Genomic DNA, 24,619 nt, shown 5'->3' with positions numbered 1-24,619 from the left:
GGCAGCTAATAATAAAGCATACAGTGAAAAACCCTAAAAGAAGATAAATCTAATGTATCCCACAACGTTTAAATCAGCTACTATATAAACCTGAACCAATAGTTGGCAAGCATCAAGGGACCACACTGACTCTTCGGTAATTTTCTATTTAATTAAAGTGCTTTTGATAGTGATTAACTTTATTTTTCAATAATTATTTTATTTCCTACTTTGAAAAGGGAGATGCAAGCGCTTTGATTAATAGATTGAAAGACAGTTGAAATTCTTGATAGCTTCTAAAAAGCACAGCTAAATGCATCCTCACTTGGAATATTTTTCTTCTTTTCAATGACAGAAATACCACACCAGTGTCACTAAAGATGAATGAAAATACTCCAACCCCTAGTTTAAAAAAATAGATTTCCATGAAAACAGAATATTTTGCAGATTAATCCATACTTTTTTGGTGTTTTTAATGAAAAGAGAAAGGGGTTAAGGGTAAAATATTAGCATTTTGGTTTTGCCCTATTATGAAATCATCATTTTTGTTAAACTTGGAAGAGTCCACATTCTGTCATTCTTGCCATGAAAAGCTGAGGAAATTGTAAGAAATGGAGAAATATTACCTCTTGTATATAGAAAATCTCACAAATATTGAGAAATATCTCACAAAACAGAATGTCTGTTTTTATATATGAACACATGGCAAAGTGAAAGCTAATACTTTGCACAGCTCCAGTTCTACCCCTCTCTACTGTGATACAGGTCTTGAACTTACAGCAAATATCAGCCATGTGCAGAGGCCTTCCTCAAGGCCCAGTACACTATTTAAGCCCTTTACTACAGTGACGGAAGAACCTCTTCTGTTGCTGCAGTACATATCTATACTGCAGTAATGCAGCTGCAACTCCATGGCTATAGTGTTTCTAGTGTAGACATGTCCATATATAGCACCTTCTACAGAATCTCTGGGGTGAATGTCATTCCTAAATTATCCAAATAAGATTATCAATATAAACATATGTAAAAGGTTTTTGTTTTATTTTATATTCATATTTAGCCCAATTTATAGACTCACAGTTGATTTAATTATGCTGGGATACTTTCTGTTTATTGCAGAGAGAACTTTGCAGACCTACATTGTTTATAGATCCTCCCTTAAGTTTTAGCATTATTATTGAATTTTTGAATTCCTTCCTCCAAGAAATCTTCAACCCTACTAGTAAATCAATGAAAACTCTACAATTCCTATTTCCACTGCCCCCTATTTCCAAATCACAGCTGGAGATTGACAGCCATTTTGATACATATCCTGGTTGGGAACAGGAAGGGAATGCAGGATGGCTGAATTGCCCTTATGTCAAAAAAAAAAAAAAGCCAAAGTTGTCTCAATGTTGTCCCCATGCAAGCTATTATATAGGCTAAGGTCCCAAACAGGTGGAGTTGATAGCTCCAACAATTTGCTTATGCTTTGAACCTCGTCTCAGAATGTTACTAATAGATAATATTCTATAAGTAACAGATCCAAAATGGTTGGTGAGGAGCCAGAATAGCGGGCACTGTGTACCTCCTTCCGAACCCTGGCAGAGAATATGTGTCCAGGGGAAGCGGGCATGGCTGTAGTGCTGCTAAAATTCAGCATGCCAGGCTGCAGAATGGCTGCTTGGAGGTGCTTGAACATGGCCACAATTTAGAGCAGCCCTGAGAACATGCTGGGGGCGGGGTGGGAGGGGTGAACTGGTTCAGAGTGGGCACCGATGCACTGCTCCAGCACAGTTTACAATCCACATTTCTGCTTTTATCTTGAATTAAAGATTTAACTATTTCAATATTGGGTTCCTGATTTATTGTTATCATGACTTGGGGACATTAAATGTTGGCCTTATGTTAACAGTTTTAAAAAAGAGGCTCTAATTAGTGATGTGATTAATTTATTCCAAACCCAACTGTTTACAGCGTCAGATTTTTGCATGCAAGGAGATAAAAGCTCATTCAACTATATTTGGAGTGAGACAGTGTGAATGTGATTGCCTATTAAGCTCAAATAGAAGTTTCATTCTCAAGGGAAAGCCCAAAATGTATTTCCTAGGTTATGTTTTCTACTCCTAATTTTGCATCAAAGGAAATACAATACTGTATACCAGCTGTATAATACACATTCTGGCTAAATATTGTAGCTGTACATCGTCTAAGGCAAACACACTAAGAGATTTTTAATAAGCTGCCCTACCTGCATTCCCATTCTCTGGATCTGCTTTCTTTTCTTCTATAAACAAATGAAAGCAATGTGTAAACCAAAAACAAAAGGAGAGAAAGAATGCAGAAAATAATAATAAAAGTAAAAGAAATCATGCATTAAAGGAGTAAAATCCATCAAATTCATTTGAATTCGTGAATTTGTCAACCAAACAAGTAAAGTGTGCTACACTCAGAAGGTTATTCACTGTGTATTAGCGTGTACATTTTTGCACCCTTATTAGAGAGTTACTGGAGGGAACCCAGGGGTATGTATGCACTTCCAGTCTCATTAAAACAGTCCATACAAAAGACAGCAAGGCAGGTGTCAAACACAGTTAGCCTATGGTTCTCATGAATACGGTGTCATATAAAGAAAAACCCAAAACATACTTGTGCTATATGTTTTATGAAGCATATACAGCATTAAGTCAAGTGGTTCAAGCAGGAATATTAAATGTCTCATTTTCCCCCCAGTAACTACTTTACACCTTTCTTTAGATAACCAATTCTTGTAGCTCCCACAGGTCACCAGATTTAATGACAATGTTACTGTAGTTTTGTCTTCAAGCTGGGGTATGATGAAAAATAAAACAGAAGATAATAAAAGCAGTACACAGCCCTCAGTTTTTGCACATAATTCCTACTGACTTATGTCAACAGACATTTTGAATGTAGATCAAGGGCTGTATATGGACCTAAGTGTTTCTCTGGAAACAGGAAATGAAAATGAACTGAATCCCTATCCAAAAAGTTTGCCAGCACATACACTATACTTTGAAATCTAAGTTTGGCAATTAATGTATAAGCATTCAATGTCAAAAGGAAATTTACTTTTAATTAGAATTAGAAGTATATTTATTTTTCAACTCAGTTTCTCTCTTTCTCATCATAAGCCAAAATAAGATTAATTAAAAACAAAACTAAACCAAAACCAACCAGACAAAAATCACTGAAATGTTGATGGAACAAAAAACTCCAGCAGGTCACAAATCCAAAATTCATGGTATCATTCAAATTATTAAATCTTTTATTTCAGAATTGCCACTTATTAGGGGAGCATTTCCACATTATTATTATTTATAGTGCACAGACACCTCTGTCCTAGTGGAATAATACAAAAGATAAATCTTAAATAAATATCACAAATCTGACTTAATCTACAATTTGTAGTTAGCTACCAAAGGAAAGGGCCAAATCGTGCCTAAGGAACAACTCAAAGCAGTGTCAGGGTATATGTGCATCATACAAATATAGGCTCTTGGAATGCAGGGAAGGCATGGATAGTACATCATCCTTTGATGCAGCACAGCTTTCATTCACCTTCCTGTGGGGAACCAGCTCTCCTGGTCAATGTGGAGGGGAACATGGCAAGCCATCATTCTACCCCCTCTCTGCTCACCTGGGGAAATCACTATTCTGTAAGGTATATTAATATGCTTGGTCCCTGTGTATAGGTGCAGGCCTCCTATCCAGCCTTGTGCTATACACCTCCTATCCTATACCTTATCCTATACACCTCCTATCCAGCCTTGTGCTCTCATATACAGTAGGTCTTCATATAACCTACAACATGAATAGTATTAGAGAGACAAGGTGGGTGAGGTAATATTTTTTATTGGACGAACTTCTGTTTGTGGGAGAGACAAGCTTTCAAGCTACACAGTGTTCTTTTTAGAAGTACGTCCAATAAAAGATATGATCTCACTCACCTTGTCTCTCTAATATCCTGGGTCTGACACAGCTACAACAACACTGCATGCAATGTCATTTGGTAGTAAGTAATGGTAATTAGATATTTAGAAACAGATTATTTTTGCTCTTTCAAGTATTTTATTATTTGCAGTTACATTTATTTGTATTCTCTTGCCTTCTGTTATGGTATGTTGGCCCTGGCAAACTCATTTCATCTTCTTAATTAAACAAATTGCTAAACTTTTTGAGTTTTCATACATCTATGTTTTCTTTTACGCCGCTTGGACTCACCAATATGATGGCTAGGAACACAATACTTTCTCTCATTACTTTCTCAAAAGTATAGCTATCCTTTTTGCTATCTAAAAATAATTGTATACAAGGAATTATTGTAACTGGTTCAATCTAAAGTTTGTGAGAGTTAAGTGGCATCCATCATGATAATACCCTTGATTTGGGGCGCAGATTATGATTAAAGATGTTCTAAATTATTTTCATATAAATATTGAGAAGAAATCTCTGTTCAGTCTGCAACAGCATCTAAAAATGAGGAAATCTATTTCTGATATGATGTAGGATAAACTTATTATTTTCCTCATATGCTGAGATGCTTTGAAGGACATATTTTTCCAACTGCCTAAATTACAAGATTTTTCTGCAGCACATCTTTATATGAGTATGTGGTTGCTAAAAAGAAGGGAGCTTGAAAGGGACCTGATATTTAGAAAGTGTTCAACACCAGTCCAGTGACAATCAGCCATTTTAAATGGTCTCAAATTGGACACCTTACTAATGACAAATCATTAGTCACTTCTGAAAATTCTGGCTCACAGCTCTTCTGGTTGCATTATCTTTCTGCCCTTCAGTGTGTGAGGCTGGTCAGGGGCTGGTCTCAATTACTTCAGTAAACTACACCAGTTTATTTTAGCTGGGAATCTGACCCCCATTTTTAATAAGCTCAAGAAAATTCCTTGAAGATCAATTAAGTGTTTTGAAAATGGAGTGACTTATTCTATGTGTATATTTGGTAAGAAAATAAGACTAGCTGAGCCTATAAGCACAGTTTACATATTTACAGCAATGCTGCAAGAGAAACAATTAAATAAGCTTGTGTATTTCAGTCTTTATGATTACTTAATTAGGCTTTTCTTTCCTTTCTATATCCTTCATATTAACCAATATTATTCCTTTTTTACTTTTCTGTGTCTTGAATTAACCTTGATATATAGACTGAAATCCTGATATTGTATCCTGTGTATGACCAGATGAACTGAATAAAGTATTGAACTCTAACTGTATCAAAGTTATCCAATTTGTCTGGGAAAGAAACAATACACTTCACGTAAGTGGATTTCTGTACATTGCAGAAATGATCTGTGTTGGGCCGCAGCTAGATTAGACTATAGGTGTGTATATCTGTGTTTCTTTCAAGATTCACATATTCCTCACTTTGCTACAAAACGGAATAGCCCCTGTATTTGACCCTTGTTTAACAACGATCCCTAAGCCTGCATACAATAGTTAACCACTGCCTATGTTCCCCACAACTAGTCCTATAGGAAGAGGGGAAGAGTCAATGGAGATAACAACATCAAATATGAGCCCCAGGAGGATACGGGATGGGTTGCAGAGGATTGCAAGGGAGAATAGGAATCGAGAGGACTTGCAGCCAGAGGGAACAGGGGATAGACCCGAGAATTGCACCATCACCAGGAAAAGGCAGGTCTACGTGATTGGGGACTCCTTACTGAGAAGAATAGACAGGCCTGTAACCAGATCTGATCCAGAGAACAGAAGGCTGTACTGTCTGCCGGGTGCTAAGATATGGGATGTGAACCTGAGGCTGAAGAGGATCCTAATGGGAGCGGGAAAGAATCCACTGATTGTCCTTCATATGGGAACAAATGATACGGCTAGATTCTCGCTGGAACGTATCAAGGGAGACTATGCCAGGCTTGGGAAGACGCTTAAGGAAATCAAGGCTCAGGTGATCTTCAGTGGGATTCGGCCAGTTCCTAGAGAAGGGCAATAAAAGTGTGACAAGATTATGACGATCAACAGATGGCTCAGGCAGTGGTGCTATAAGGAAGGCTTTGGGATGTATGGCCATTGGGAGGCATTCATGGACAGAGGACTGTTCTCTCGGGATGGACTTCACCTGAGTAGGGAGGGAAATAGACTTCTAGGATGGAGGCTGGCACAACTGATTAAGAGAGCTTTAAACTAGGAATTTGGGGGAGATAATTGGGAGATGTCTCCACGCCGGATTTTAACACTGAGAGGGAAGAAAACGAAGGAGGAAAGGATACAGCTGTGGGTAAGAGAATGGACATAAGGAGGAAGGGTAGTGTAGATATCAGTCTAATAGGTGATACTGGCAGTAGAATGTCTGGGCCTAATCGGGTAAAGAATGTGAGCAAAGCCAAACAGCAAAAATTAAGATGTTTGTACACCAATGTGAGGAGCCTAGGTAACAAAATGGAGGAACTAGAGTTACTGGTGCTGGAAGTGCAACCAGATATTATAGGGATAACAGAAACATGGTGGAATAGTAGTCATGACTGGAATACAGGTATTGAAGGGTATGTGCTGTTTAGGAAAGACAGAAATAAAGGCAAAGGTGGTAGAGTAGCATTGTATATCAATTATGAGGTAGACTGTAAAGAAATAAGAAGTGATGGAATGGATAAGCCAGAATCTGTCTGGGCAAAAATCACACTGGGGAAGAAAGCTACTAGAGCCTCCCTTGGGATATTACTTGTGGTGCGCTATAGATCACCGGGATCCAATTTGGATATGGATAGAGACCTCTTTAATGTTTTTAATGAAGTAAATACTAATGGGAATTTTGTGATCATGGGAGACTTTAACTTCCCAAATATAGACTGGAGGACAAATGCTAGTAATAATAATAGGGCTCAGATTTTCCTGGATGTGATAGCTGATGGATTCCTTCACCAAGTAGTTGCTGAACCAACAAGAGGGGATTTGGTTTTGGTGAGTAGTGAGGACCTCATAGAAGAAATGGTTGTAGGGGACAACCTTGGTTTGAGCGATCATGAGCTAATTCTGTTCAAACTAAATCGAAGGATAAACAAAAATAGATCTGTGACTAGGGTTTTTGATTTCAAAAGGGCTAACTTAAAAAAAATAAGGAAATTAGTTAGGGAAGTGGATTGGATTTAAGAACTTGTGGATCTAAAGGCAGACGAGGGCTGGAATTACTTCAAGTCAAAGTTGCAGAAACTATCAGAAGCCTGCATCCCAAGAAAGGGGGAAAAATTCATATGCAAGCATCTCAGAGAGGTGATTAAGAAAAAGCCGAAAGCCCACAAGTAGTGGAAGATGGGAGGGATCAGCTACCTTATTGAGGTCAGAACATGTAGGGATAAAGTGAGAAAGGTCAAATGCCATGTAGAGTTGGACCTTGCAAAGGGAATTAAAACCAATAGTAAAAGGTTCTATAGCCATATAAATAAGAAGAAAACAAAGAAAGAAGAAGTGGGACCGCTAAACACTGAGGATGGAGTGGAGGTTAAGGATAATCTAGGCATGGCCCAATATCTAAACAAATACTTTGCCTCAGTCTTTAATGAGGAGCTTAGGGATAATGGTAGGATGACAAGTGGGAATGAGAATATGGAGGTAGATATTACCACATCCACGGCAGAAGCCAAACTCAAACAGCTTAATGGGACTAAATCAGGGGGCCCAGATAATCTTCATCCAAGAATATTAAAGGAACTGGCACATGAAATTGCAAGCCCATTAGCAAGAATGTTTAATGAATCTGTCAACTCAGGAGTTGTACCGTGTGACTGGAAAATTGCTAACATAGTTCCTATTTTTAAGAAAGGGGGGAAAAAAGTGATCCGGATAACTACAGGGTTGTTAGTTTGACATCTGTAGTATGCAAGGTCTTGGAAAAATTTTTGAAGGAGAAAGTAGTTTAGGACATTGAGGTCAATGGTAATTGGGACAAAATGCAACATGGTTTTACAAAAGGTAGATCATGCCAAACCAACCTGATCTCCTTCTTTGAGAAGGTAACAGATCTTTTAGACAAAGGAAACGCAGTGGATCTAATTGACCTTGATTTCAGTAAGGCATTTGATACAGTTCCACATGGGGAATTATTAGCTAAATTGGAAAAGATGGGGATCAATATGAAAATTGAAAGGTGGATAAGGAACTGGTTAAAGGGGAGACTACAATGGGTCATACTGAAAGGTGAACTATCAGGCTGGAGGGAGGTTACTGGTGGAGTTCCTCAAGGATCGGTTTTGGGACCAATCTTATTTAAACTTTTTATTACTGACCTTGGCACAAAAAGTGGGAATGTGCTAATAAATTTTATGGATGACACAAAGCTGGGAGGTATTGCCAATACAGAGAAGGACCGGGATATCATACAGGAAGATCTGGATGACCTTGTAAACTGGAATAATAGTAATAGGATGAAATTTAATAGCGAAAAGTGCAAGGTCATGCATTGAGGGATTAATAACAAGAATTTTTGTTATAAACTGGGGACGCATCAGTTGGAAGTAACAGAGGAGGAGAAGGACCTCTAAGTATTGGTTGATCACAGGATGACTATGAGCCGCCAATGTGATATGGCCCTGAAAAAAGCTAATGCGGTCTTGGGATGCATCAGGCAAGGTATTTCCAGTAGAGATAAGGAGGTGTTAGTACCAATATACAAGGCACTGGTGAGACCTCATCTGGAATACTGTGTGCAGTTCTGGTCTCCCATGTTTAAGAAGGATGAATTCAAACTGGAACAGGTACAGAGAAGGGCTATTAGGATGATCTGAGGAATGGAAAACCTGTCTTATGAAAGGAGACTCAAAGAGCTTGGCTTGTTTAGTCTAACCAAAAGAAGGCTGAGGGGAGATATGATTGCTCTCTATAAATATATCAGAGGGATAAACACCAGGGAGGGAGAGGAATTATTTAAGCTCAGTACCAATGTGGACACAAAAACAAATGGATATAAACTGCTCATCAGGAAGTTTGAAATTAGATGAAGGTTTCTAACCATCAGAGGAGTGAAATTCTGGAACAGCCTTGCAAGGGGAGCAGTGGGGGCAAAAGACATATCTGGCTTCAAGACTAAGCTTGATAAGTTTATGGAGGGGATGGTATGATGGGATAGCCTAATTTTGGCAATTAATTGATCTTTGACTATAAGCGGTAAATATGCCCAATGACCTGTGATGGGATGTTAGATGGGGTGGGATCTGAGTTACTACAGAGAATTCTTTCCTGGGCGTCTGGCTGGTGAGTCTTGCCCACGTGCTCAGGGTTTAGCTGATCACCATATTTGGGGTCGGGAAGGAATTTTCCTCCAGGACAGATTGGCAGAGGCCCTGGTGGTTTTTTGCCTTCCTCTGCAGCGTGGGGCAAAGGTCACTTATTGAAGGATTCTCTGAACCTTGAAGTCTTTAAACGACTTGAGGACTTCAATAGCTCAGACATGGGTTAGGGGTTTGATATAGGAGTGGATGGGTGGGATTCTGTGGCCTGCATTGTGCAGGAGGTCGGACTGGACGATCATAGTGGTCCCTTCTGACCTTAAAGTCTATGATTCTATGATTCACAGATCTTGTAGGGCCCTTTTTGATTCTATATGTCTATTTAGGAGATGGAATGAAGAGTACAGAATGCTAATTAAATTCCTAGCTGATTTTAAAGCTCAATGAAATATTCATCTCAAGTGTTTTTGACAAAATTTATTAGTATGAATGTGCACGGTGCAGCAAAAATTGCAACAAAAATAATACGAATTGTTGAGGGCTATTAATATAAAACATTATGGCAGCAGTGCTCAATTCAGGGGCAACATGATTTAAAGAAATGTGCACAGGGCTAGAATCCCAGAGCTCCTCACTTGCATTCTATGTTTTCTGTAACAAAATAAAAATAAAAATAGAAGGAGAGAAAAATTCTGTCAAAATTAGTATTATATTTTATGGAAAGAGTTTTATGTGAGATTTTTGTTTAAAGGGATAGTATCAGACATAATGGGCTCAAATAATAAAAAAACTAATACATTTATTTTCATTTAGTAAAAAACAAATGGCACTCAATTTTTTAATTATTTTGTTGCTTTTTAAATGTTGATGAGTTAATGAATATATATTGCTATAGAAAACTAGTATTTGGAAAACTGCCTTCTTTGATATTAATGAAGTTTTGGTTTTCTATAAATGGGTAGATTTAGATTATAGCAATGAGTGCAACTGTCAAAGAAAAGAATGAGAAGCTGGTTAAAATGTCAGAGCTGTGTGTGTATATATTGTACTTAGTGAATATGAATGAATCGTTGAAATGCTGTGTTTTATTTTACATTAATATATCAATTAAAAACACTCTGGGAAAGTCAGATCATTTACCAGTAGCAAATAAAACACATATTACTAAAACACTGACTATGATTATCCCAAACTCATGCCAGTACTAGGGTGACCAGATGAGGGAAAGAAAAAATCGGGACACATGGGGCAATAGCAAAAAAAAACCCGAGTCAGTCCCTGTCGGCAGAACAAACAAACAAACAAACAAAAAAACGCTGCCAGCGGATATCGGGACACCCCGAAATCGGGGATTTTATCGGGACGTCTGGTCACCCTATGCCAGTACACAGTACTCCATGTTTTCCAAGGGTTGTGCTGGATTCTCAATCACTGGCAATTGTTAAATCAAGATTGGACGTTTTCTAAAAGATATGCCCTAGGGAACTTTTTGGGGAAAATTCTCTGGCCTGTGTTATACAGGAGGACTAGAAGATCACAATGGTCCTTTCTGGCCTTGGGATCAATCATTCACCCATCACTAGCTTCTGCAATTTAAATGTTTTTTCCCCTCAAACTTATACTAACATACAACATTAGATAGGTGAGTGCAACTTTTCTTTATGAATGTTGTTGAATCATTTTAATAAATATCATGCTGATCAGCAGAAAATATGAACTTTTAATTCTAAAGGAAATGACATTGATTAAAATGTAAAAAATGATTAAAACATAAAAATAAACTAGAAGCACTTCAGCATTATGAATTATGGCCAACCAATATCAGCATCCTCCTCAACAGATGCCCCAACATTCTTTGTGATAAGAAACACTTAGGTCATTTTCCAACCCCAAAAGATAAAACATATATATTGTTTACATCATATAACATATTTTTTCAAAACCCTTAGGCTAAAATAAATGGTATAACTATAGTAACAGTGGTCAACTTAGACCCTAAATCCATATTTAGGTGCCTATTTTTTTTTATAAAAGGGTAGGAGGCTGATTTTCTGAGGTGCTGAGTACCCACAACTTCCATTTCATTGAGATGTCTCAATATGGGTTTAGTGACCTAACTTTAGGTACCTACTTTATAAAATATTAGCCAAAACTACTGTAAGTTACCACACTTATTTCCATACAAGGTAGAAAAGGAGGTAACCTTTTTGTAATTTGCTTTATAAAGAGTATAATAGCAACTTTGTGTTAAAACTCACTAAAATAATAATCTTCTCAAAACAGACAAACATTTTACAAGAGGTTTTTTGGACTCTTTTTTTAAAAATGTTTGGTTTCAAATAGCAAAACTAGGACACATCAACAGCTCTGTACTCCTCTTACATGCAATAACAAAGAGTTAGGATTCCTTGAATTCTTCAAAGCATTCTAACTAATTCAATTTCCACTTCTATTTCTACCCCTTCCCCCGCCCCCCCCAAAACCCCTATCACTTCCTCTGTGTTCCGAAAAAAATATTTTACTGTATGCCTTACCTCCTGATTCAAGAAAGAGACTGGCTGGGTATTTGCCACTACTTTTATTCATATCCCATGAATAGCATATATTTAACAACAGTAAAACTATTCCTAAGAGTCGGCCAAGCTGTGGTGTAATGGAGGAAAATGCCTATGTTTACCACCTGTTTCCACAGGATCAGCTAATACAGGTTGCATTTGAGGCCTTTAAGGACAGCCTCCAAGGAAACCAGCACTGCTATTCCTGGAACAAGCATATTGGCTAAACTGTCCATGCTACCTGAATGAGGAGGATGCTGGGGTAAGAACACTGGCAAGCCTCATTCATACTCTACCTTGCATTATGAGTCTATCCTGATGCTCTTTATTCTTGCTGTCCACAGTTCCAAAGAAACTGCTGGTGGTGGCTGTTTTTCATGAGTGTTGTACTACAGTCCGGAGCTGTATAGCCAAAGTAGGCAAGTGTGTAAAAGCCACCTTCAGTGCCACCTGCAAGACCTACAGATATCTGACCCCTGACCTCTGGAAAGACACTGTATGCAGCAATTCTTTCCAGGGGGGGTTATATTATTATCATCTAGCTATGACCCACACACAGCCTGAGTGCAGAGAACTTGAATAGCTGTTGTGGAAAGAAGTTAAATGTTTCTGTACAAGAAACAAAATATTTTTTTTCAGAAAAGATCTTTATTATTTTAAAAGGAAATTTAAAGGAGATTGAAGAGTCAACCACAGTACTCACAGGGGAAGGGTGGGATGAAAACTCTTAAGTCAGTGGAGTCCCTCAAGAAGGAGTATGTCTTTACTGTTTTCTATTTGAGAACTAGCCATCATGTCTATTCTTGGCCTCAGACTGATACATTAAAAAAAGAGACTCCGAGGATATTTCTCATCAATTACACCAATTTCTATCACAGTGCCTAAAACATATTAATGATGTTACTTTAAATTGACTGTAATTTGCTAAATAAATAACACTGCTTAGTAAAACCACTGAAGGAAATGACTTGGTGATCTAAGCCTTAGGACAGAAAGACCAAGACTCACTAGAACCACAGGTTCAAAAAATGATAGGGTCAACTCAGTTCTATATTCTTCTGAGCTAGATACACTGAGGTGGTAAATTGCATATGTCTTTTGGAGGAGGCCTTAAAATGAGGTCCTGACTGAGCTAAGTACAGTAGGAAGGCACAATCCTTGTTCAGAAGAGCTTACAAACTAATTTAATACAAGACCCAAAGGAGTGTAACAAACATTAGGGTGAAGTAGGAGAGGAAAGACAAAGATAACTACTAGGAGTGTGCAGTTATAGAGGCTTGTAATATGCAAGACTGGATGATTCAGAATTATTTAAATGTTATGTTCTTAAACAAAACAAATAGTCATTGTGTGTGAGAGAGATTAGGATGCGGTAGGGGACGAGTGGTAGCAGACACTCTGGAAGGTTCATCCTTGCATCAGGGTAAGTGCCAGTAGTGGCAGATCATACTGCTCCCCATTTCAGGGATGGCAGGAATCAGTGCAGCCTAATGCATAGGCTTGGGCAGCTCTGAGTACTTTGTGGAGGCAGAGAACAAACTCAGGTCTCCCTTCCTCCAATTCCTGTTCGCCCCTGTGTCAGCCACCCTTTGAGATGTTACATAAAATCATTTTTGGCAGAGTTGGGAATAGAATCTACATCCCTTAATACAGCAGATCCAATTCTCATCCACTTGGATGGACTGCCTCTTCGAAAGGACCTGTAAAATCCCTGTGGTTGGCCATGATGTCTGAAAAATGGAGCAACTTCTGTTTATGTAACTATTTCAAAATGTTATACTTCCTCCTGTAGTGGCTTGTGCAAAGAGGGTAACAGCCTACCCTGGCTGCCAGCCATTGCAATTACTCCTTTAGTTCAAGTGGTAGAGGTTTAAACTGTATTGCTGAAGGGCTAGGGTTCACTTCTTTCTGATGACCCTGAAGGAAGTAATACAACTGCACGTTACTTAATTTGTTTTTTTAAACAATCCAATAAGCCAAACAACACTAGGAAATTACATGCAGAATCTAATTTCGTAGAATGTTATTAACATTTCAAAATGAAGCTCTCAAAAGTTATGACATGCCAGAAGTATGGTTGCCCATGCAACCTAAGTTCTGTCTCTTTGTGCATATTCATTATGGTACAGTCTTTAATTACATGATCACATACTATTTTGTCCACAGGATGGACAGTGCTCAGGCAACTGTTCAGTATTTCTTCTTTATTCTCATCATTCAGTTGTGGCCTCACACCTTATGTAGTACTCATCATCCAAACTCTGCACTGAATATGGAATTATTAATTTCCTCATAGGGTTTTCTATGGTACTCATCACTGAAGTATCTGAGTGCCTCACAAATGTTAATTTATATCCACAACTCTCCTTTGAGATACAAAACTATTATCGTCACTATTTCGCAGATGAGTACAAAGAGCATAAGAACAACATTTGCATGTGTTGACCAATTATGGTGCATAATTTTTCAAATACTTAGCATTTTATAGTTTTAAATGAATAATAAATGAATCTTCACAACACTCCTGCCTGAGAGGTAGCTGGGTAACTATTGCAGATGGGGAACTGAGATAGAGCGGCACAGTGAACTTCTTAAAGCTACACCGGGAGTCACCATCAGAGTTAGCATTAGACAGAGGGGCCTCCTGACTCCCAACTCTGGCCAGAGGTTCCACAGCTGACACTTACTTTTGCTGCAATTGTGAGTGCTCAGCACTTGTGAAAATTGGGCCCTTCTCATGTTGGGTTCCCAGAACATGAGGAACACACAGCAAAAATCTGGTTTCAGTAACTCACCTAGAAAATATGTGGCAGAGGCGGGGAGAGAATCAAGCTCTCCTAGGTGGCATTCACCTGCTTTAACCACAAAATCATCCTTTCTCTGCCTTATTCTTTACACTCCTCCTACACCTTCTACAGTAAATATGACACATTGCTACATATTTCTGCCTCATTCACCACATAGCCCTAATTCATTTAGTGAGCTCAATGCATTCTGTGCACTGAATAATGCTGGGTCCTTTGGAAAAAGTAGTATGTGATCATGTAAATAAAGACTGTATCATAATGCATACACACCATGGGGCAGAATGAAGGTGACCTACCTCAATTCTGTCTTTTCCTAAGCTTTGAGAGCTTAATTTTGCAACCTTCATAAAAGTATTTAAATATAGCTTTATTGTCAGCAATATACTGCACAGCTGGAGTGCTAGATATAGTTAAAACTGGCTAAGAATTTCTATCCTAGATCATTTCCATTCATACTTTTCTGAAAAATAAAATTTTCCAGGCCTTGTCTCTGACTTAGATGAATGTTGAGATAGGGAGGTGCTAAGTCAATTACTCATGCATTATGGGTGGTACATCCACATCTGAGTATGTGAAAATAGTATTGTCAATTAAGAAGATACCACAGAATTACAATATATGCCCATGTACTGTATCTGACCTTGTTCCTGCAAAAATTAATGTGTTTACCTTGGTATAAATGAGTAATTGAGGAAAACGACAATCATGCATGTTTCACAGAATCATAGGACTGGAAGGGACCTTGAAAGGTCTTCTAGTCCAGTCCCCTGCACTCAAGGCAGAACTAAGTATTATCTAAGGTGTTTATCTAACCTGCTCCTAAAAACATCCAATGATGGAAATTCCACAACCTCTCTAGGCAATTTATTCCAGTGCTTAACTACCCTGACAGTTAGAAAGTTTTTCCTAATGTCAAACCTAAACATCCCTTGCTGCATTACAAGCCCATTGCTTAAATGGGCTCATTTGTAGGATTGTGACCTCTCTGGGCACATACACTGCAGCGGGCATTGTGGCTATATTGTACAAAAAATATGAGATGCTGTTTTTTGGTTGCACATTCCTAAATGTTTTATTCATTCATTCCTTACACAGACATTATTAGCATATTTAAACATTCCCTGGTTTGAACTCTATGCTCAATTAGATATGTTCATATTAATATTAAAATAAGTTAGCATTGTATGTAGCATTATTTATAGTGGACCCAATGTGTTATTACAGAAACAGAAGAGAACATCTTAAATAAATCCAGGTCTCTCTGCTCCCCGTCTTTGACAAGTATAATTTGGGCTTTCCTCTTTTTACTCTGAATGATTGAGTCCTTGGTTCTCCTGTTACCCTCTCTCCCAACTAATGAACTATGGGCTCTTCTATTTCTCCCCACTATTAAATTAATTCTGTGCACTTCCCTCCTCCCCACATTTCTTTGCAAGCTCTTCTATTGCAGTCAGTGTTACCGACACTTCCAAATTTGATCACAAGTCTCAATATTCGTTTTGGTTTTTTTAAGCCCCAACCCCAGTGGTCAGTCAGCTGCGAACCAGCTGAGCAGCAAACAGCGGAGAGGCTAACAGAGGGAGTTTGACTGGGAGTTCGCCTGGGAAGAGCCCACTAATGAGGCTTTCATCTTGCAGGCTTCTCTGAGTAGTTCCTGCAATAGCTGAGGAAGCTCTTAGAAGGAAGGTAATATGGATGGTGAGCAATCGGCTGTTGTGACCTGCACAGGATGTGCCATGTTTGTCTTTCTTCCACAGGACAGAAGCGACTTTGTCTGGACAGAGTGCAAGCTGGTCTCCATATTGGAAGAGAAGGTTCAAGGTCTGGAGAAACAAGTATCAATCCTGTGTTGCATAAGAGAAAATGAAGATTTCCTGGACAGACGTCAGGATATGCTTCTACGGGCACAACATTCTGAAGAATCAGATCAGGCTGCACAGCGGGGACAGAAGGATGGTGAAGTAATTTGGCAGCATGTGACCTCCAGAAGAAGAAAGAGGAGCGTCCATGTACCAGCAATGCAGATAGAGATGAGCAACCGTTTTCATGTTCTCTCCACAGGTACTAATGTGGAGAGTGTACTAGATGATACATCTGAGGGAAGGGAGCAGAAGGAGACTCCACTGATAGGAAGGCATGAGATGCACTGTCCTAGGGATAGGGGTTCCATGACCACTGCTCGCAAGAGAAGGAGGCAGGTGGTGGTGGTCAGGGACTCTCTCCTCAGGGGGACTGAGTCATCTATCGGCCGTCCTGACCAGGAAAACCGAGAAGTCTGCTGCTTGCCAGGAGCTAGGATTCACGATGTGATGGAGAGACTGCCGAGACTCATCAAGCCCTCGGATCGCTACCCCTTCCTGCTTCTCCACGTGGGCACCAATGATACTGCCAAGAATGACCTTGAGCAGATCACTGCAGACTATGTGGCTCTGGGAAGAAGGATAAAGGAGTTTGAGGCGCGAGTGGTGTTCTCATCCATCCTCCTTGTGGAAGGAAAAGGCCCGGGTAGAGACCGTCAAATTGTGGAAGTCAACGAATGGCTACGCAGGTGGTGTTGGAGAGAAGGCTTTGGATTCTTCGACCATGGGATGCTGTTCCAAGAAGGAGGAGTGCTAGGCAGAGACGGGCTCCACCTAACAAAGAGAGGGAAGAGCAGCTACGCAAGCAGGCTGGCTAACCTAGTGAGGAGGGCTTTAAACTAGGTTCACGGGGGGAAGGAGACCAAAGCCCTGAGGTAGTGGGGAAGTGGGATACCAGGAGGAAGCATGAGCAGGAGAGCACAAGAGGGGAGGTCTCCTGCCTCATACTGAGAAAGCAGGATGATCAGAGAGTTATCTTAAGTGCCTTTACACAAATGCAAGAAGCCTGGGAAACAAGCAGGGAGAACTGGAAGTCCTGGCACAGTCAAGGAATTATGGTGTGATTGGAATAACAAATACTTGGTGGGATAACTTACATGACTGGAGTACTGTCATGGGTGGATACAAACTGTTCAGGAAGGACAGGCAGGGCAGAAAAGGTGGGGGAGTTGCATTGTATGTAAGAGAGCAGTATGACTGCTCAGAGCTCCGGTATGAAACTGCAGAAAAACCTGAGAGTCTCTGGATTAAGTTTAGAAGTGTAAGCAACACGGGGGATGTCGTGGTGGGAGTCTGCTATAGACCACCAGACCAGGGGGATGAGGTGGATGAGGCTTTCTTCCAGCAACTAACAGAAGTTACTAGATCACAGGCCCTGGTTCTCATGGGAGACTTCAATCACCCTGATATCTGCTGGGAGAGCAATACAGTGGTGCACAGACAATCCAGGAAGTTTTTGGAAAGTGTAGAGGACAATTTCCTGGTGCAAGTGCTGGAGGAACCAACTAGGGGCAGAGCTCTTCTTGACCTGCTGCTCACAAACAGGGAAGAATTAGTAGGGGAAGCAAAAGTGGATGGGAACCTGGGAGGCAGTGACCACGAGATGGTCGAGTTCAGGATCCTGACACAAGGAAGAAAGGAGAGCAGCAGAATACAGACCCTGGACTTCAGAAAATCAGACTCTGACTCCCTCAGGGAACTGATGAGCAGGATCCCCTGCCCATCAGTTGCAATGCAACTCCCCCACCTTTTCTGGGAGAATAACATGAGGGGGAAAGGAGTCCAGGAGAGTTGGCTGTATTTTAAAGAATCCTTATTGAGGTTGGAGGAACAAACCATCCCAATGTGTAGAAAGAATAGTAAATATGGCAGGTGACCAGTTTGGCTTAACAGTGAAATCCTTGCTGATCTTAAACACAAAAAAGAAGCTTACAAGAAGTGGAAGATTGCACAAATGACCAGGGAGGAGTATAAAAATATTGCTCAGGCATGCAGGAGTGAAATCAGGAAGGCCAAATCACACTTGGAGTTGCAGCTAGCAAGAGATGTTAAGAGTAACAAGAAGAATTTCTTCAGGTATGTTGGCAACAAGAAGAAAGTCAAGGAAAGTGTGGGCCCCTTATTGAATGAGGGAGGCAACCTAGTGACAGAGGATGTGGAAAAAGCTAATGTACTCAATGCTTTTTTTGCCTCTGTCTTCACGAACGAGGTCAGGTCCCAGACTACTGCACTGGGCAGCACAGCATGGGGAGGAGGTGACCAGCCCTCTGTAGAGAAAGAAGTGGTTCAGGACTATTTAGAAAAGCTGGACGAGCACAAGTCCATGGGGTCGGATGCACTGCATCCAAGGGTGCTAAAGGAGTTGGCGGATGTGATTGCAGAGCCACTGGCCATTATCTTTGAAAACTCATGGCGATCGGGGAAGGTCCCGGATGACTGTAAAAAGGCTAATGTAGTGCCCATCTTTAAAAAAGGGAAGGAGGAGGATCTGGGGAACTACAGGCCAGTCAGCCTCACCTCAGTCCCTGGAAAAATCTTGGAGCAGGTCCTCAACGAATCAATTCTGAAGTACTTAGAGGAGAGGAAAGTGATCAGGAACAGTCAGCATGGATTCACCAAGGGCAAGACATGCCTGACTAACCTAATTGCCTTCTATGACGAGATAACTGGCTCTGTGGATGAGGGGAAAGCAGAGGACGTGTTATTCCTTGACTTTAGCAAAGTTTTTGATATCCTCTCCCACAGTATTATTTCCAGCAAGTTAAAGAAGTATGGGCTGAATGAATGGACTATAAGGTGGATAGAAAGCTGGCTAGATCATCGGGCTCAACGGGTAGTGATCAATGGCTCCATGTCTAGTTGGCAGCCGGTATCAAGCAGAGTGCCCCAAGGGTTGGTCCTGGGGCCGGTTTTGTTCAATATCTTCATTAATGGTCTGGAGGATGGCGTGGACTGCACCCTCAGCAAGTTTGCAGATGACACTAAACTGGGAGGAATGGAAGATACGCTGGAGGGTAGGGATAGCATACAGAGGGACCTATACAAATTAGAAGATTGGGCCAAAAGAAATCTGATGAGGTTCAACAAGAACAAGTGCAGAGTCCTGCACTTAGGGTGGAAGAATCTCATGTACTGCTACAGACTAGGGACTGAGTGGCTCGGCAGCAGTTCTGCAGAAAAGGACTTAGTGGTTACAGTGGACGAGAAGCTGGATATGAGTCAGTGTGCCCTTGTTGCCAAGAAGGCTAACAGCATTTTGGGCTGTATAAGTAGGGGCATTGCCAGCAGATCGAGGGACGTGATCATTCCCCTCTATTCGACATTGGTGAGGCCTCATCTGGAGTACTGTGTCCAGTTTTGGGCCCCACACTACATGAAGGATGTGGACAAATTGGAAAGAATCCAGCAGAGGGCTACAAAAATGATTAGGGGGCTGGAGCTCATGACCTTATGAGGAGAGGCTGTGGGAACTGGGATTGTTTAGTTTGCACAAAGGAGAATGAGGTGGGATTTGATAGCTGCTTTCATCTACCTGAAAGGGGGTTCCAAAGAGGATGGATGTTGACTGTTCTCAGTGGTAGCAGATGACAAGGAGTAATGGTCTCAAGTTGCAGTGGGGGAGGTTTAGGTTAGATAGTAGGAAAAACCTTTTCACTAGAAGGGTGGTGAAGCACTAGAATGGGTTACCTAGGGAGGTGGTAGAATCTTCTTCCTTAGAGATTTTTTAGGTTAGGCCTGACAAAGCCCTGGCTGGATGATTTAGTTGGTGTTGGTCCTGTTTTGAGCAGGAAGTTGGACTAGATGACCTCCTGAGGTCCCTTCCGACCCTGATATTCTACGATTCTATGATCTTATTACATAAAAACCTCTGGTTTTAGCCATTATAGCTGCAAAGAAAAACTAGAAAATTTGAACCCTAAAGGCTCAAAAAACTAGAATGGAACATCTATTATCTTTAAAGTATCAGAATTTTTATTCAGTGTTGTGATTTCAGAGCCTGACTCATGATTTTTGAATCCTCGGAGTTGACAATACTGCTGCTTATAGTGGGCTCTCACTTTCCTAGGTCTTCCTCTCCACCTAACTCTTTTGCTGTCTATTCTCCGTCCTCACTAAGGAGAGCAGCAATGGCTCTAGTCACTCCTTCCCCACTCCTTTTAAAGGATAAGTAGCAATTCAGCTGTTATAGGTCCTGTAAAAGAACTCTGCTTCCTGCCCTACATTCCCCTCCTGAAAAATGAGGTGAGTGAAGGGCTGCTCAATAGTTATCCTCCCTCATCACCTACTACTAAAAACAGCAGCAATGATATGAAAGATGAAATCTCCAGAAGAAATAAGAGGTACACAGCCTTGAGAAAAGTACTGAACAACATAGATATTAATAACTACATAAACAGCTCTCCAATATTTAGTCATTACATCCTTATATTCTTATCACACCCTTTTTGGTATGGGAGAACAGTGCTTGAACTCTAACAAGTTTATCTTCTACAATCAATGCTGCATTTGATTAAGTTAAGATCAGGATCTCAGAGCACTGAATGCAAGCTAATGAAAATCTTCAATTTTGAAACTACCTTTTCCCCAAGAAAGAAAAAGAATGCTAAAATATTTGAGTTTCTGTAACTTCTGGAACAGTTTTTGAATGTAGTGATAAACCACACCTCACCAGTAGGCAATGTGAGTTGACAGGGATCTTAGAAGCTAACATGGAAAGAAAATGGATATGGGGAATAAACAGTAATTTGGGAAAACTATAATAGGTAGTTTGAAATGAGTAAGATAAGGTATTTTTCTATGTGTATGGCACCATTCCATTTACTTCAACACTTAGTATTTTTTGTGCAGTACATAGTTTACATGCACTGGTAAAGTAATTATCTAGATACAGATGGTAAACATCTAAAATTAAATTTTTACAATCATGAAGTGTTTAAATATATTGAGGGGACAAAAAGGGGGAAAGTATGTGAGATGGAATATGATAAAATATACAGGACACGTAAAATGAAAAAATAACAGAGAGAAAAGTAGTAGAAGAGACAGACCTGAGTTTCTTCTTCTTGATGATTCCGCTTCTTCTGTGATCACATCATATAATGGACAGACATAGACAAAGGAGATGGGCGTGAGTGGATGTACTCAAAAGGTAAAAACTGACACTGAGGGAAAGGGTTAAAAATTGTTTTAAAGAGAAGCTTGTCGTGCAGAGTTAGTATATGGGGGTAAAATAACACAACAGACACCAAAAGGAAAAAGAAAGCTGAGAAAGAGCTGATTAAACTACTATTGGAGAAAAAGAACCAGAAAGACACAGTTAGTATAAGAGATGAGGAAATAACAAATGTTACAGTTGACTGCAATGCCAGTCCTGGCAGCGAAGCTGAGGAAAGACTTGGTTAGCAAAAGATAGGCTAATTAGCAGTTACCACTTTGTTCATGACATGGATTAAGCTTCTTGAAACAATATCTATTTAAAAGCAAGTAACTTTTTTCTTTCTTTAAATGAACCTTAAAGATAACAAACCTTGATTTCATTCTTAAATTGCCAACATTGGGAACTGTATTATTAAAGTATTTTAATTATTTCTTTTCCTTTCTTATTTATGCTGAACCAAACTTCAGTTTATCCAAAATTACAGATTAATAACTGGAAAAGGATAAAAAAGCCCAATATTTTCCAGAATTCACATAACACACCCTGCAAATAATCTGTGTTATCATAACATTGTGCTACTGCAATATTATCCAGCCCAAACTGTAGAACAAGGACAATAAAAACAGAATATATAATTATTTTCTCTCACATTCAAATGAGTAGATAACATTCTAGTCCCCTCACTTGTAAACCAATAACAGATGACTTACAGTACAGGATATTTATATAAGTCAAGTGCATGAAGCAACTGTGTCCTGTGCCTTACATTAAAATGTAGCATTCAAAATCATTCACTGCCATCTAAGACATGAGTATATTTTGGGGAGAGTTTCACTCAGTTTCTATTTCCAGTTACAGGGTGGAGGGAAGTAATCTTCAAAGGTAGTGGAAATTACACAAATTTAGTGACCGGCCAACATCAGCAACATAAATGCATTCTTGTCTTCCAAAACGTAAGCAGAGCCAAAATATCCTGGCCTAGCTTTAACTTGAAATCCATACAGATCCTGAGACTTTCCTCATATATTCATCCCCCAATCAGAATTCATCTGCAGGCACTATAAAAAGCAGCCCAGAAAAGCTTGGGCAGTTGTTTTGCAATCAGTGTTGTCATTCCAAAAAAAATGATATAAATTGGAACACATCTGCATAAGTCAATAAATTGAAAATGATGCTAAAGACAAAACTTAATGTTACCTGTTACCAATTTAATGTTGTGTGTTCTAAGAATGACATTTCTAACTTTATTCCACGTTAAACTAGAGCTGGCATACTGTAACCTATTACATACTGACAAAGCCAAGATTCTGCAAATCTTCTGTAATAAATCAACTTGTAAAAGACACATCTGATATTTATTTGTGCTAATTAAATAGGAATTTGTTTACAATTGGGTGCTAATCAATGAGCATATAGGAAAGCAGTAAAAAGTTAAACAAAAAAAAAACACCAGAGCAGCTGAAAGCTTTGATAAGGACTGTTATGTACCTACATTTTGAAAAGGTAAAATGTTAGGATGAGTATGTATCTTTCTAGATAGGCAAGACATATATGTCATAAACCAAGTTATGAACAAGTGAATACAAAAGATCAGCTGTTCCTAGGTACTAGATATCCTGTATTGGCAATATGCAAACATGATTGCCACAACCATATAAAAAAGTCCAACTTTGTTAAGCTCTTTGAACATGTTTTATGTTGTATTCACATGTCCCTGAAACCCACACTATTAACTCAACTAAAAGTATTATTAGAAAGTGTTAAAACGAATATGGAAAAATATAATCTCTCTCTCTCGACCTCACATTTTTCATTGGTTATTTTTAATATCCAGCCGTTTGCTTATCTTGGAAAAAGAAACTTGCAGTTGGCCAAATCTCTCTTTAAGAGGTAGTGAAGGGGAGTTTGGCCTGAGTAAGGAATAAAGCCCCAGTTTTGCGATGGGATCTACCTATGAGAACTTCCAGCAAACAGGACTCTGTGTGGGCATAAGAGTCCATAAGGGAAGCTCGTCTGCAGGATCAGGTATATGATTTAGGCCCAAATGATCAATATCTAGCTTCAATAATATTAATAACATGTCACAATATTTGCTGCCAATTCACGGGCAACACTTGTCATGAAAAGTTGTGTGTATTTTATTTACCGTATGTACTCGTTCATTAGCCCATTCATTTATAAGCCGACCCCCCAAGATGGTTAGGTAAAAATAGCAAAAACTGTATGACCCTATATTTCAGGGGTTGGCAAAGTTTGGCTCCTGGCTGTCAGGGTAAGCTGCTGGCGGGTTTGGACATTTTGTTTACTTGGCGCGTCGGCAGGCATGGAGCCCCTAAGCTCCCTATGGCCGCGGTTCGCCGTTCCCAGCTCCATGTCTGCAGATGCTCCAAGTAAACAAAACGACAATATATTAGATATTCAATTCAATGATTCCATAGAGTTTAAAATCATCAAATTTTGGTGTAGACCTGTTTCTAAGCCGACCCCTGCTCTTTGATGCGTCACTTTTTTACCAAAAATATTCGGCTTATGAACGAGTATATACGGTAAATTTTAACAATCCAACAGTGTCATCATCAATTAAGTGAAACAATTTTTAACAGTACAAATGTATTGTTATTCTTCTGCTTCTGTTACAAGACAGAATGTATTAGAAGCCCAATATTAACACAAGCCAGGCAGGAAAATAAAAAGTTACTTGTTTACTGAGGACATCTGTCAGCTGGTGTCTCAAGAACTCAGAAGATTTTGCCATTGGTAATATTTTACTTTTTGATAATGGCTGATTCGTAAAAGTTCTGTAGCAGATAAATTAATAGTGCTATTAGGACTTCCTTCTACTGATGGTTAACTGAAAGGGGTTGGTGTGTTGCCATGCCATAACTTTTAGTGAGTAATATATGAATATTTATAGCAGTTTCCTTTTAAGAAGCTATGCCATACATCCCAAAAAGTAGAGTTTTAAAACTCTCTCTCTCTATTTCTTTTAATCTAATGAATTAAATCTTTGTTGATACAATTTATTAGCATCTGAGAGCAAAATTATGGGGTGAAAGGCTGTTAAATTTGCATG

At 39.5% G+C, this 24,619-nt stretch overlaps 1 protein-coding gene across 23 annotated transcripts in view; it reads right to left on the bottom strand.

Moving 5' to 3' along the window:
• The window catches only part of RIMS2 (regulating synaptic membrane exocytosis 2), a 782,248-nt gene that overhangs the window by 129,895 nt on the left and 627,734 nt on the right, over nucleotides 1-24,619 (bottom strand). For 11 of the 23 annotated variants that reach the window (XM_065585993.1, XM_065585986.1, XM_065585979.1 and 8 more), the window contains one exon: nucleotides 21,437-21,469. The exons of 9 other annotated variants lie outside the window; for them this stretch is intronic. In XM_065585993.1, coding sequence (XP_065442065.1) covers nucleotides 21,437-21,469 — 33 coding nt within the window. Of the gene's footprint in view, nucleotides 1-2,209; nucleotides 2,246-21,436; nucleotides 21,470-24,619 lie in introns of all 23 variants that reach the window. 3 more of the 23 variants (XM_065585982.1, XM_065585977.1, XM_065585984.1) reach the window with 1 other exon arrangement.

The sequence above is a fragment of the Chrysemys picta genome, chromosome 2 (assembly GCF_011386835.1).
Source record: "Chrysemys picta bellii isolate R12L10 chromosome 2, ASM1138683v2, whole genome shotgun sequence".
NCBI classification, from domain to species: Eukaryota; Metazoa; Chordata; order Testudines; family Emydidae; genus Chrysemys; species Chrysemys picta.
The sequence above is the reverse complement of the archived record's forward strand: the minus strand, read 5'-3'. Positions and strand labels throughout refer to the sequence as shown.